The 13,433-nt window shown below is 52.6% G+C and overlaps 2 protein-coding genes across 2 annotated transcripts in view; one reads left to right on the forward strand and one right to left on the reverse strand.

Moving 5' to 3' along the window:
- Positions 1-13,433, forward strand: part of SLC39A11 (solute carrier family 39 member 11) — a 401,963-nt gene that overhangs the window by 19,922 nt on the left and 368,608 nt on the right. The window lies entirely within an intron of this gene.
- SSTR2 (somatostatin receptor 2) lies at positions 13-6,004 on the reverse strand. The gene is made up of 2 exons (XM_045814482.2): positions 5,763-6,004; positions 13-1,757 (listed from the first exon to the last, which is right to left on the reverse strand). The coding sequence occupies exon 2, from the start codon at positions 1,664-1,666 to the stop codon at positions 557-559; it is 1,110 nt and encodes a 369-aa protein (XP_045670438.1). The 5' UTR covers positions 1,667-1,757; positions 5,763-6,004; the 3' UTR covers positions 13-556.

The raw sequence follows: 13,433 nt of genomic DNA on the forward strand, positions 1-13,433 counted from the left end.
ACTGCCCAAGCATGAGAGATCCCTGAAGCTTAAACTTTATTGGCTTCATGGCAAGTCCATTTCTGCAGGTACCACATTGTAATAAACGTCCACCTATACTAGGCATACTTCAATTTGCTACTTGTGTACTTTTGAACACAGGAAACATAGGTAATGACTACACAGGGGCTAGCGAGGAGTAGAATAGAGAAGTATAAATGTAAGACCACAAGGTTACATATTAGGTTTTAAACACATAGATAAACTTTTCTATTTTTGTTGAGCTTCACCACTTCTACAGATCATACCCAGGCATGATCTCTTCTTCTCCTGACTTGGAATCATCTGCCTGCATTTAAATATTCACTTTAAGGGGAGGGGGGGTGTGATCAATTTAATACATTATCATTCACTCAGATAAGCCGACTCAAACACTGTTCTCTGATTGGACTCATGCTGAGCAATTCCCTATTCTAGAAGCCAGGTGTGATGGGTGGGAGGAAGGAGAGGGGTGGGGGCAGGGAGCACATGCCACTTGGCAGAGCTTGGCGTGTTATTTATTTATTTTTCAGGCAGTTCAGATACTGGTCTGGAGGTCTCCATTGAGGAGGGTCCTCTGGGTCTCCGTGGTCTCATTCAGCCGGGATTTGTCCTGCTTACTGTCACTCCGTTCCCCGTCATCTGTGCCGCTCACCTTGACCAAGCAGAGGACATTCTGGAAGCTCTTCTTGAAGTTGTCAGACAAGAAGGCATACAGGATAGGGTTGGCGCAGCTGTTAGCATAAGTGAGGACCACCACAAAGTCAAACATGCCTTTAAGGGCTGGGGTGGGACTGATGGCCACCGAGACGGAGGAGACATTGAAGATGTAGAAGGGAAGCCAGCAGAAAATGAACACAGCCACCACTATGGACACCATCCGTGTGACCTTCTTCTCAGACTTTTTCCTCTTGGAGGAACCCACACGGATTCCAGAGGACTTCACCTTGATGATAATGAACAGGTAGCAAAGACAAATGATGGCGAGGGGCACCAGGAACCCCAGGATGAAGGTGTAGATAATGAACCCCGTGTACCATGCCCCAGATTCACCTGGCCAGTTGATGGTACAGCTGCTTCTTCCCCACTGGTTGCTCCGAAGCCCAGCATATATCATGATAGGCAAGATGACCAGCAGGGAGACTCCCCACACGGCCACATTGACCATCTTGGCCGTTCGGGGTCTCCTCCACTTGGCCGACTTGATGGGGTGGACCACAGCCAGGTATCGATCGATGCTCATGACGGTCAAGCAGAAAATGCTGGTGAACTGATTGATGCCATCCACGGTCATGACCACCCGGCAAATGGCCTTGCCAAAGGGCCAGTGGACCAGAGCCACCTGCATGGCCAGGAAGGGCAGACCCAACATGAAGAGCTCATCTGCGATGGCCAGGTTGAGGATGTAAATGTTGGTGATGGTCTTCATCTTGGCATAGCGGAGGATGACATAAATGACAAGTGTGTTGCCACACAATCCAATGATGCAGACCACAAAATAGATGAACGTGAGGACTGCATTGCTGGTCAGATCATAGTATGGTTCTGTCTGGTTTGAGCTGTTGGCCGCCACCACAGAGCCATCGAGGTCAAATGGAGGGGAAAGCCACGTGCGGCTCTCGTTGAGTAGCTCATACTCCATATCCATGGCTGCCTTACACCCTTAGGCTAGTCCCAGCCAGCCAGAGATCTTATTCTCACCTTAATGTGTTCTGGAGACAAAGGGTCCACTGTGACATCTGCAAGGAAGAAAGGAAGATGGGCCCATCAGTCAGAGGCTACTTATGCTTTCACCAGCCTTCCGTGTTTCTGGTTTACCCTCTCAGACAGACTCTTCCGTTGACAATGTGTTATCTTTCTGCCTCAGTGTTAGAGCTACCAGCCCATTCTCATCAGTGTGCAGACTTTTTGAGTTGTTTTTCCAACAGGGGGGAAGGGTTTGGGTTAAGTCATCATAGTTTATCTTGTCATCTTTGGTGACGCACATGTGGGAGATGGCTGTGGCTGCAAAAACAAACAAACAAACAAAAAAACCCCGGAACAAAAAACACCCCACCCCCAAAACAAAAACAAAGCCCGTACTTTGATTCCTAAGAAATTGACTGGTCCAGACTGTACAAAGGCAGAGCGTGAAGTCCAGCCCTGACTCAGAGGGATCTGACACCGGCATTCCTGGCCTGCTCCCCGTGAGGACATCGCTGACTTGTCGACTGCTTTGGAGTCTTTCCATTCTGAAAACCCCAGAGTGGAAAAATCCCAGACTTTAGAGGTAAAACAAACCAGGATTCCACCAGGAAGCCCACGTGACCTCGTGCCAGGCACTTAACCACCCCGACTCTCATTGCTTAAAATGGTGGTGCCCCGAAGGTTAAGGGATGGAATGTATGTGGAAGCACCTAGCATTGTCCTGGGCTCATAATCAGGACTCAACAAGTCTTATTTTTCCCCCTTTTCTCCTCTACCGTCTCATTTATTTGTAATCTACTGAAAGCTGCCCATAGAATGAACAAATGTATGGTCCTAAATATTAAAAAATAAAAATCTGGCTTGCTTTTATATTTAAAACGCATGATTTATTTTATTTTTTTTTCTTCTGTTTTCGTTTCTCCAATACCCAGTGCTTGACCTCCACATGCCTCAGAGAGTCCCTCGGGGGGATGCTGCTTCAGAACGCTCATCTTCTAACACTCCAGAGGATTTGCCTGGGATCCCCCGATGAAGGAGGAAAACAGGAGCCAGGCGTGAGAGAGTCAGGCTCATTCACAGAAGTGAATTCCAAATGCGAAGTAACTCATTCACACTCATCCCCTTGATCTTCCCAACCGTCCTATGAAGTGGGATCACCGTCCCCATTTTACAGATGAGAAACCAAGGCTTAGGGAGTTTAAGTAATTTGCTCCCATTCCGTGTATATAACTGGCGGAGCTGAGATTTAAACACAGGACACCCGACCCTTCTGCACTTTCCACAGCATCCTATCTGCTGCTCAGTGGGCTGGAAAACAAGTGACTGATAATTGGGCTTTGGTTTAAAACAGCTGACTCGTTTTACCATCATGCTGGGAAAGTAATTGTAACACTACCGGCTTGGCCTAAGATCTAAAACAATAGCTCATCACATAAGTAAATGATTTGTCTACTGTCATGCAAAAGCCAGCGCTGGGGGCTTCTTTGTTCTGCACACCGGGGATCCAGGCTTGAAGGAGACACGGCTGGGGTGCCCTCTAGGAGGTGAGAATTTAGGAGGGGAGACAGGCAGAGGAAGCCAGCTCATCTAGGGTGTGAATTGCATGGAGAAATGAACACAGGGCTTGAGGATGCCTTCCTTTCCTGGAGGATTCAGGGGAGGCTTTGGAAGAGGAATGTTTGGGCTGGGTCTTGAATATATGAAGAGTGAAGCAGGGAGGGCAGGAAGGAGGTGATTCCAGTAAGAGAGAAGATGGTAATGGGGTGGTGTGCTCAGCACACAGAGGAAATAATTCACTTGGTGGAGACATTTCTCCTGAGCCGGGCACTTTCCCCGGGGCCTGAGTGAAGACTGCAGATTGCTCCTTTATGCTTGGCGAGACTGCTAATTAGCTAGGGGGCACTTCCCCAGCAACAAGTACTCGAAGATCCTTGCCCACCTTTGCCTCTGATTCCTTCTGCACTGCCAGGCGCATTGTTTATCTTCTCTGTGCTAATTTCCCTGCCAGACAACTGTCTGTAAAGTGGGGTCTGGGCTTTGTGGCTGACCTTTCTGCTAAGTACTTTGGGGACCCAGGATTTAAGTTCTGCATTGGGTAAAAAGCATAAACCGGCAGCTATCAAAAAGTGGTAAAGATACCATTTTTTGGTATCCATGGATTAATGTGGGTTGTTTCCACTATTTTTCTAACTGTCTTATCGGTACTTTAATTCTACAGACCCAGAATCCTATTGAAGCTGCCTGTACTGGAGTGTACATTAATCACTAGCATTTCCAGGGTCGCGTCTATGTAACATGCAAGCTCACACTCCAATGTCTGGGTGAGTGTGAAGACCCCTGGGTGGCAGAAGCTCTATCTAGAGCTTTCGGAGGTATAGGGATGTTGATGGTGCAGGTGAGGGAGAGTCAACTTCTGACCTCTTGCCCTAACTCTGCCTTGTTGGCTGGAGTCTCAGTGAGCGACATGGAATTGCATGGGGTCAATGCTTCTCTAAAGAGGCTGAGAAGCAGGAATAAACAGCGGGCCGAGCTCGGGGAAGGTGGCAGAGGAGGTAAGCTGCGGAGCCAGCCCAGAGTGCGGAGGCTCCTCCAGGGAAGAAATGAGCTTAAATCACGGTGACTCTGATTTCGTTAACAACGAAGTCTGCTGCCTGAGGTCTCCCAGGGACTTTTGCTTCATTTGGGTCCCAGTGAACGTGGAGCCCAATGCCCGGCAATCAATACTTGTTGGATTGTGGTTCGATTAAACGCACAAGGAGGTTTGGTTTTCTGCTTTTGCTTTGTTTTTCCAGCCTAAGAGTTACAGACCCTGGAAATGGCTGGTTGTTGGTTTCCTCTGAGACTGAGTCTGGGCTGTGTTGGAGAGGAGGGTGACAATGGTCTGGAGCATCCCTTCCTTTTCCCAGAGCCTAAGAATTGAGCGTGGGGATGGGGACTGGGCATCAGGAACGGGTGTGAAATCCTGTTCGCCTTCAGCTTTTCCTTTCTCCCCAGCATTCCACCTCTGCATCACCCCCCCACCCCATTCATTCCCCACCGTCACTTCTCCAGTGGCCTGTTAAACCCAGTAGGTCTCAGCCCCACCTGCGGGAGAGACAATAGCCAGGTGTGGGCCAGCGTGGCGCTAGAGCGCCCCAGAAAAGCCCCAGCCTCGCTGGCAAAGGGCATAGGGGAGAGGTGAGACTCTGGACAGCCCATTCGGTTCCCCGGGACGGGCACAGAAAATCCTCATCACTCAACTCGATGGCTCTCAGATCCAAGGGTTTCCTAAAGAATTTCCTATTTCCAGGAGTACGATGGGGGGGATTAAAGATGGTCGTGCCAGCACCCCAGTTTCTAAACGCTGAGAGGGGGTGGTGAGACATCAGGGATGGCTGGGAGAGGGGAACAGCCGCTTGGGCACTTGGCCAGCGCCTCGGGCGCGGGCCACTCAGGGATTTGGTCTTTCCAAACATAGGCAAACTGTCCTCTCCTTCTGGGTGCTGGGGGAGCGGACCCTAGACCATCTCCCAGGCCGGGAAAGGAAGAACAGAGAAGCGCTCCCTTTTCTCTGCTCCGCCGCCTGCCCCTCACAGGCTCCGATCTCGGATCTCGGGATGCAAGCCCCGCAGAAGCCCGAGCAGGGACACCCCCGTCCCCGCCCCAGCAGACTCGCTCTCCTCCCCTGGAGGCTCTTTTGCAGGTGGCTGGGAGAGAAGTTGTCCCTGTCGCAGCTACCACCTGGACGAGTCGGCTGGGGGACGAGGACTGGACAAGGGCGCATGCCACCCACACCAGCATGCCGTGGTTCGGACACGTCCGTTCCTGCACACACGACCCACAGCCCCCACTCACGCCGGACAGCCGCTGTCGTTCATTGCCACAAAAATCACCCCCCAAAAGGCACAGGGCAGAGAACCACGCACCCGGACCTACTCTTGGGCACACCGAGGTGCGCACCACCATGCAGCGCAGATGCACCCAGGTGCCCAAGTGCGTCTCCTTTTCTCTCTCTCACACACAGACACACCCGCGCGCGCTCACACACACATACACACACACTCTCCCACACGCCTCACCTTTGCTTTTCCGCTGCAATCCGCTAGCTTGGCTCGCCCGCACCCAGCGACCGTCCCCAATCCAGCCCGGCGTCCAGGAGCGCAGCAGCTTGACTGGCACCTGGCGCTCGTCGTCCAGCGCTGCCGGCTCCCGCCTGCCCCTCGAGCCGCCCGGAGCCCGAAGGGCCCGCAGACCCCCGGCGCCGAGCGCGGACTGGGGCTCGGGACGCCGGTGGCCGAGCGAGCGCGTGCGCGCGCGGGTGGCTGCGTCGCCGGGACTGGCCCCGCGGAGCCCCGGCCCCTCGGCACATTTCCCCACGCCCCCCCCCGGGTTACGTCACAGCAGCCTCGCTCCGCCCGCCGGTCCGTAGGAGGACCGGGCTGAGCCGCGTGGAGAATCCGCCGGGGGCTGCGGGCGGAGCTAGCGGGCGGCGCTCACGGGCGGCGGGGGCGTGAAGGGTCGGCGATCTTGGCCGCCCCTACACTCACACTCCTGGCAGGGACACGCGCTGCTTTCCCTCTTACTGCTTTCACAGAATCGTTTGTGTTTCATCCAGCATATCCCAGGCAGCTGGGGTGGCGGCCCGGGGGACCCAGACTCGCGCCAGGACCCCTGCCATCTCCTCCGTCAGACAAGTTGGCAAAGCTGTGTCTGCCGTTGGTCGTCCCAGGGCGCAGGGCTAGGGGGAGGGCAGGGAGGAAATGGGTTTGGGGAAAGCACTTCTCAATGCAGTGGCCGGCACCCCTCCCCGCCCGCCCAGTGAGCGAGGGGGCACACGGGTTCCAGAATTCGGTTCAAGGAGCCGCCAGAGGCTCAGCAGAGCGGCGACTCCTGCCCTCTCCCAAATGTCCGTGCTCAGAGGTGCAGCGACCGTACAGCCAGTCACCCGGCTTTGTAAGCCTGCTGTTGGTCCGCACCTGCTGGTGCGACTCAGCTCAGCTCCCCTGCTGCGTGCTGTGTGCGAAGGGGGACACGCAGGCAGTGGGAGCTGAACCGCCCCAGTTAAAGCGATTTCATTTTTGACTGCGATGATTCAGCCTCTGTTCCAAATAGATTAATAAGTCATAATCCTGCAGCCTCTCCTTCCTCATCCTCCTCCAAGTCCATGCCCACAACTCACCATCCTGGGTCCAGTTTTGGAAGATGGGGAATGGAAAAGAAACATCCATTACAGTTTTCGGTATAGGCTGAGCTGCCTTGGTCTTTCCGTCCTATTATCTGACTTCCAGATTCACCAGTTAACAGTTAAAGTCCAGAGGCTGTTTAGCAGGTAGGGTGAGCCCTAGAGATGGGTGAGTGACCTGGGAAAGAAGCCACCAGGGAAGGTAGCAGTCAGCTGCAGGTTTCTCTCTAGGCTTGGCTGTGTCTTGGGGTGCCCACTCTGCTGGGGGTGGGGATCAGGGCTTTTCATTGTCTCTTTCTGAGATGTTGGTTATGATGGGGCTTGCATCCCTCATCCTGGAGCTTAGGAGCTAGACAAGAATTTGAGCTAGTGGTTACCTCTTGTTCCAAGCCATCGGGGAGCCAGCTTCTCTTTAGACTCCTCTGTGTAGGGTAGAGGGGCTGGGGCGGGTAGCGCACTAGAGGGGGTGCCCCTGCTCATGGGCGGCTGGGAGAGATGGGGTGGTGAGAGTCCCAGGAGGGCAGAGTGGCATTGGGCTCAGAACTCCGTATGCTCGGGGCATACAGTTACTACAGCCATAGCTGTTGTCCCCTCCAGTTTAAAACCAGTGACCCAACTGGTGTCTAGGTAAAGTGAGACCCACAAAGTGCCCACTCCACTCTCAGATGTCTTTCCTTGTGATCATGTTATCTTTTCGAAGGTCTTGAACAGGTGTCATTTTAAAAAAGAGTAAGCACAGTTTTGTAACCTACACAAGAAATGAACTGCCAGCCTTCGTTTCCCCGATCCCCCCTGATAGTGACCCTGACGGGACGATGCTTGGTTTGTTTTTATGTCTATTTTAGTATGAGGACGATTCCAGCAAAAGCAGACCGCTCCTGTAAGATCAGGGTCGTCTTTCTTCAAGGCTCCTTGGGTGGTGCTTGGGCACCCCTCTGTGTGCTTGCTGGTTTGCAAACTCGGAGTTCCCTGGGTGACCTGTGAAATTGTCCCTATACACAGAGGGCAAAGAGAGACTGCAGAAACAGGCAGGCCACTCCAGATTGGCAGGTGGCGGTTTTAGGAAGAAGAGAATCTTCTTAGGAGGTTTGTCTTAGGTACTTAGGTACTTCTGCACCCGCGGCAAAAATCTTGAAAGTTTATGTAGAGGCTTTAAAGGCCAGATGGTCTCAGTGATACATTATTCTCTCAATGCTGCATCCTTGCAGTGGCTCCTGGTATGGGAACAACGGGCAGAACGTATATTCCAAGGGCATGGAAGGAGGGTAAAGAGCCTCCAATTGCCTGAGGCCAGCTTGCGGGTCAACAAGCAGTAACACCCTCCCTTGACCTACCTCCTCCAACAATGTTCTTTATCTCAGAGCTGGACCAGTGAAACGCCCCTTCCTGTCCTTTTCTTGGGACGTCTCCTCTCCTTGCCTAAGTCAGGTTGGGTCCTGGAAAAACTACTGGCCCAAACCACCTCAGGCACACCTGTGTCTTCTGCAGGGCAGAGTGAATGGGAACTGAACAGCATTGACCTTGACAGCAGAAAACATGTAATCAAGAAGGATTGTTGATTTTGTCTAGATAATGCCCGCCTCCCCCTCCCCGCCTTGAATGCCTCGAAAGACCTGTTTGGCTTTGCTGCCACCTGTACTTGGCAGCTACCCTGAGGCTCGGTTCCCTATTTGACTCCTAATGGCTATTCTTTCGACTCCCCCCTCCACCCCCACCTGCTGAATGAAGTCTGCACTGCCCCACCTGGGGCTGCCTCTACTTCTCTGCAGCTCAGTTAGTAACTAAGTAACAGAACCTTGAGCCAGGAAAATCGAGGGGGTGGGTAGGAGATAACCCTGGGGCTGGCTTGTTTGATATCTTTAAAGCAATTAAATAATCCCCTTCCCTCTGTCAGCACTTATCAGAGAGACAATAGACAACAGGAAATCGAGAACAGAAGCAGGACAAAGGGCCAGGCTGGTGCTCAGCCTGTAACCTGGGGAGATGCTAGTCCATTCGCTTTTTTGGTGAGAAGTTCACAGTCTAGAAGCACAGTCGTGGAGGCAAATCCCAAGTAGGTCATTTATGTCTCCTCACGGCTTAGTAAGTTAAATGGGGGACATTGTTTCCCTGCAATCAGTTTAGGGGACGGAAGTCTCACAATGAAGCCGGGAGGGGAAGCAGGAGATAGAAGGGTTGGACCTGGTTGGGAGTGGTGGAAGCCCGTCCAAGCGTCCAGGATGGGTTTTACGATCTCTGTGGGAATGCTGAGGATGAAGTTCGCCGTTCTATTGATGTGGAAAGATCAGCACTGCTGTTGTGGAGAACATACTGACATGTAGAGGAAGAGAAGGCCCCGGGCGTGATGATATTACCCCAGCTACCTGGAGGGGCACCCCTGTTTTCAGCTGTTCTGTCTCTTGTCACCCCTAAACCACCCGCATTTTTTCCAAAATTGGGATGTCAGCTTCCACATCCTGTCGCTGAGACGGCTTCTTCTACCTAGTGCCACAAAAAATCCTTTCTGACATTGTGGTTTTGATACTTATTTTGGAAAATATGGAATACGGTCACCAGATTTCTTTGAAAAATCTGGCCATTCGGCAGAACGGGTTTCACGGTCTCTTTAGATACAGAAGGGGTTAAGGTGAGGACCAGTCTTCGTTTCTCTCTCCCCCACCCCCCACCGCTTAACAGGTGCGGTTTGGCTTGATGCCTTTACCCTTTCTCTCTATTCACATCCTCAATCCGTATGGATTACAATGGCTGAGTGAGTGAGCGGGCATTAGAACATCAGTGGAAACCACTGCAAATCAGTATAGCATCTGGGATCATGGGTGGAAGACACCACGGCTTAGACTGTATTCCCTTTTCTTTTGTCTCCCCCATTTTGACAGAAATGCACATAAACAGAATCCTGGACCCAGGAGGGAGTTTAGAAATTCTCAAATTTATAACCCACCTCCCATCATGGTACAGGGAAAGATAGCAGGCTCTAAGAGGCGCCGTGACTTGTCCCAGCTCACCCAGCTTGAGAGGGGCACAGTCAGGAGTCAAATCAGCTCTCCCGGATCACAGACACCTGCCCCTTCCACAGGCACCCCACCCCACACGATGTGTGGGAGCTGGCGGAGACAATTCCCAGCCCTTCCCTTCCAGCAGGACATGATTCCCGATGACCAAATCCCTGCTGCTTGCGCCCTAGCCAGGCTCCTCTTTTTCAGTCCCTTGGCAACAGGGTTGGAAGACATGCGGCCACCCTGCCCTGTGATTTTTTTTTCTCCCCAGAGTGTGTGTCCTGGAGCACTGATTCTGTAAGATGCTCTGTAGAAAAAGAGCACAAGTATGGAAAATTCTTCTCCTTTTCTTAAAGATCCACCATGCTTACTAATAACACTCATAGGTAATGTTTCTTAAGTACCCATTATGTGCATGGGGGGCTGAGGGTCTCGTACATTCTTTATCTTATTTAATCCTCCCAACTTTTGAGGTACATATCATTATTATTTTTAATATTGTTATTTTGAGAAACTTTGCAGTGAAGGAGGCTATCTATCTCAAACTCTGTTTCCTCGATTTATTTAACCATGGGAACTTGCCCTGTGAAAAAGTTTTAGCACTAAGTGTTCACTGTGTGTCAGCCCCCCTACTAAACGCTTTGTTATTTACTCATTCATCCTCACTGCAGCCCTGTGAGCCACATCACCATTATTACTATCTCCATTGGTGAATTAAAGCAGCCAAGGTACAGAGACGTTAAGTAACCTGCCCAAGGCCACACAGCTACAGTGACAGAGCTTAACCACTCTGCCCTCCCAAGGGCTGAGGCATGATTTGCAGAGCCACTCATGTTAGAGAAGGGGCTCCTTGCCACGTGTAATCACTCTCAGAGGCTGATTAAGGTGAGGGAGGGACTTCTCCTTCCCCCATGAATAGCTTTGGTTGTTTTAAGGTCTTTTCCCTTCAATGTACCCCCCCCCCCTGCCCCCGCAACCTCATGATGTGTGTTGGTGAGTTCTGGATTGCTTCCAAGTTCTCTGAGGCCCTGACAACCATCCAGTCCTCCGAGGACCCCTTTTCCCTCTCCCTTCCAGACAGAGCCAGGTAACAGCAGCTATCTGGTGCTCTCCGGCTGTATGACCTGGCCCCCCGTTTTGAACTGCTCCTGGGGTAGCCCTTTCCTGGCAAAGGGGAGCTGCCTTTAGGGTGGGATTTATAGACTCACAGAAGCCCAGAGGCCCTCGCAGAGCACCTGGCTCAGGGCTTTATAACCAGGCTGCTCACCAGAATCACCTGGGAAGTTTTAAACACTGAAGATGCCCTGGCTCCATCTTTAGCATTTTTGATTTAATGGAGCTGGGATGGGGCCCAGATAATTTTTCAAAGCTCCCTAGATGATTTTAATGTCAGCTAGAGCTGAGCACCATGGATAGTACCACCTCATTGCACAGGTAGAGGAACTTTGGTGGGGGGCTGGGGGGTGGGAGTGAAAAGTCTGTCCCGGGTCAGACAACATCCCACTCGGTCTCTTTATTCCGGGGCCACTGTGAACTCACAACCCACACCCCCTAAGCCCAGGAACCCTGCTACGTGGCTAGAGGGAGCTCTGGGCAGAGTTTGTGCAGGCTGGGGCCTGGGAGCTTTTGCTCTACTGGCAGATGGGATCACAGCTGTCCCCTCTCATAAGGAAAAGCCCTGTCGGGTGGCAAACGCTCTCGTCTCATAGTGAGATGTCAGGGTGAGATGGGGGGCAGCACCTCAGTTCCCTTTGGCAAGTGTCCACTGCAGACACACTGTCTCTTGGAGGAATGGGTATTTCGCAGCTATGAGAGGCAGGCAGCAATTTCATAAATGGGCCAGAACCAGCAAATAGGTCTCAGTGGTTTTGTTTGTATTAAGAGCAGGGAAGATCAGAGCCAGATTTCATCCTGGCCGCAGTGCTAGAATCACTGCACTGAATTACGCTCTTCTTTCTGGCATGTTCTTTAGCTGGGTCTGTGTACCTGTGAGAAGCCGGGACCTTGCTGAGGAATCCCACTGGGTCCTTTCTCCACGAATAACTCCTGCCAACCCTGGACATTCTTCTTGTCCTTTTCTCCCTGCTCTAGTGGCTAAAATGATAGTTCTTCCTTAATGGGACATAGAATGTTTACATTTTAACAGGATTTGGGGGAGGCACAGATCCATAGGAAAGGCTCTCCAAGTGGAGACGCTGGCCTGATGTTGGCAGCGGGGTCTTCACTCCTAGCGTCTCTGATGGCAGAGCAGTCGCTCTCTCTCCTAAAGTCAGACATTTCTGTTGCCCAAGGGCCTCTGTTCCCCAAGAAGCAAGAGCCACCTGGAGTTAATCCAGTAATTGAGGTTAATAGATTTAAATCCTGTTTCCAGAAAGGCTGCAGTTCCTCTGTTGGCCTCCAGGTGGAGTGAGCGCACAGAACTCACTGCCCCATCGGGTCTCTGCGCCGGCCGGTTCGGGCCTTGCAGGAGGGGGCCCCAAAGCCCATCTCTCCACTTTTCTTACCCCCTCCCCTCCGCACCCTCCTGCAATCCGGGGATGGGACGTAGCCCGGATAATCCGAATCAAATGACTGCAGTGCCCGGAACCCCGGCGTTTGCGGCAGATTCTGAAGTCCTTCGGAAGAGGCAGCATCTCCCCGTGTCCCTTTCCCCGATAGTTGTGTCCCCTCCGGCATCACTGACCAGGAAAATCTCCTCTCTCCCTGACCCTTGTGCCAGATCAGGGTGGCCTTGCTGGGAGTGAGGCAGCCACAGTCTTGCAGCCTTGGTGGGGCTGAGATGAGGAGGCCCTGAGGGCCAAAGCAGGTCGTGCAGGGGAGTTTTTACTGCTGGAGAAGGATCTTGAGTGCCTGTTCTTGGGCTGCGTGCTGAAGCCCCAGGTGAGGCTGTCACTGAGCAGCACAAAAGTCTCTGGAAGGCAGAGAGGGCAGATTTTCCTTCCTTCCCGAGCCGGTGGCTCCACGGTGACCCGTGGGCATTGATAGGGATCTCAGGTGCAAGGGCAGGAGGGGCTTCGTTGAGCCAGGTGAAGCCCCAGTGATGAGACTTGGCCACTTTCCAAAAGCGAGTCGACTGAGGGCTTCTCCCTTGTGTGGGGGAGGTGGCCTGTTGGTTTTGTTTGCTGGTCCAGCTGCCAGTCCCCAAGCTTCGTGGTGCCTTCCTGCCTGCCTGCTCATCGGAGCAGAGCAGATGGCTGGACTGGAGGGGGGACCGGGGGTTTCCATGTCCCCACAACATCTTGTGTCCTCCCTTACCCCCAGAGCCGCCAGTGGCTGCTTCTGCCCCCTCCTCCTCCCCCCTTCTTTCTCCGCCCCCCCCCCCCCACTCTCCTTCTGAAGCCAGCTCTCTTCTCTGACAGATTGTCCCTGTGCCTGCCGCCAAAAACTAATTTCTCAGTGCCACTTCAGACACTCAATCTTTTTCCCTGGCAAGACCTTTTTATTAGGGGTTGCGAAGCGTAACAATTCCTGGGTTTTGTTTCTAGCCTGCTGGAACATGGAACCCTTTTGAGTAATTGGAGTCAGGGCTTAGGAGGGGTGTTTGCTCCTGGTAGAGGTGGGCGAGCGCATGG

The sequence above is a fragment of the Ursus americanus genome, chromosome 23 (genome assembly GCF_024610735.1).
Source record: "Ursus americanus isolate L20-20 chromosome 23, mUrsAme1.1.p, whole genome shotgun sequence".
Classification (NCBI taxonomy): Eukaryota; Metazoa; Chordata; class Mammalia; order Carnivora; family Ursidae; genus Ursus; species Ursus americanus.

Excerpts from the sequence above, each read along its gene's own strand:
- SSTR2 (XM_045814482.2), bottom strand. The coding sequence starts at position 1,666 with ATGGATATGGAGTATGAGCTACTCAACGAGAGCCGCACGTGGCTTTCC.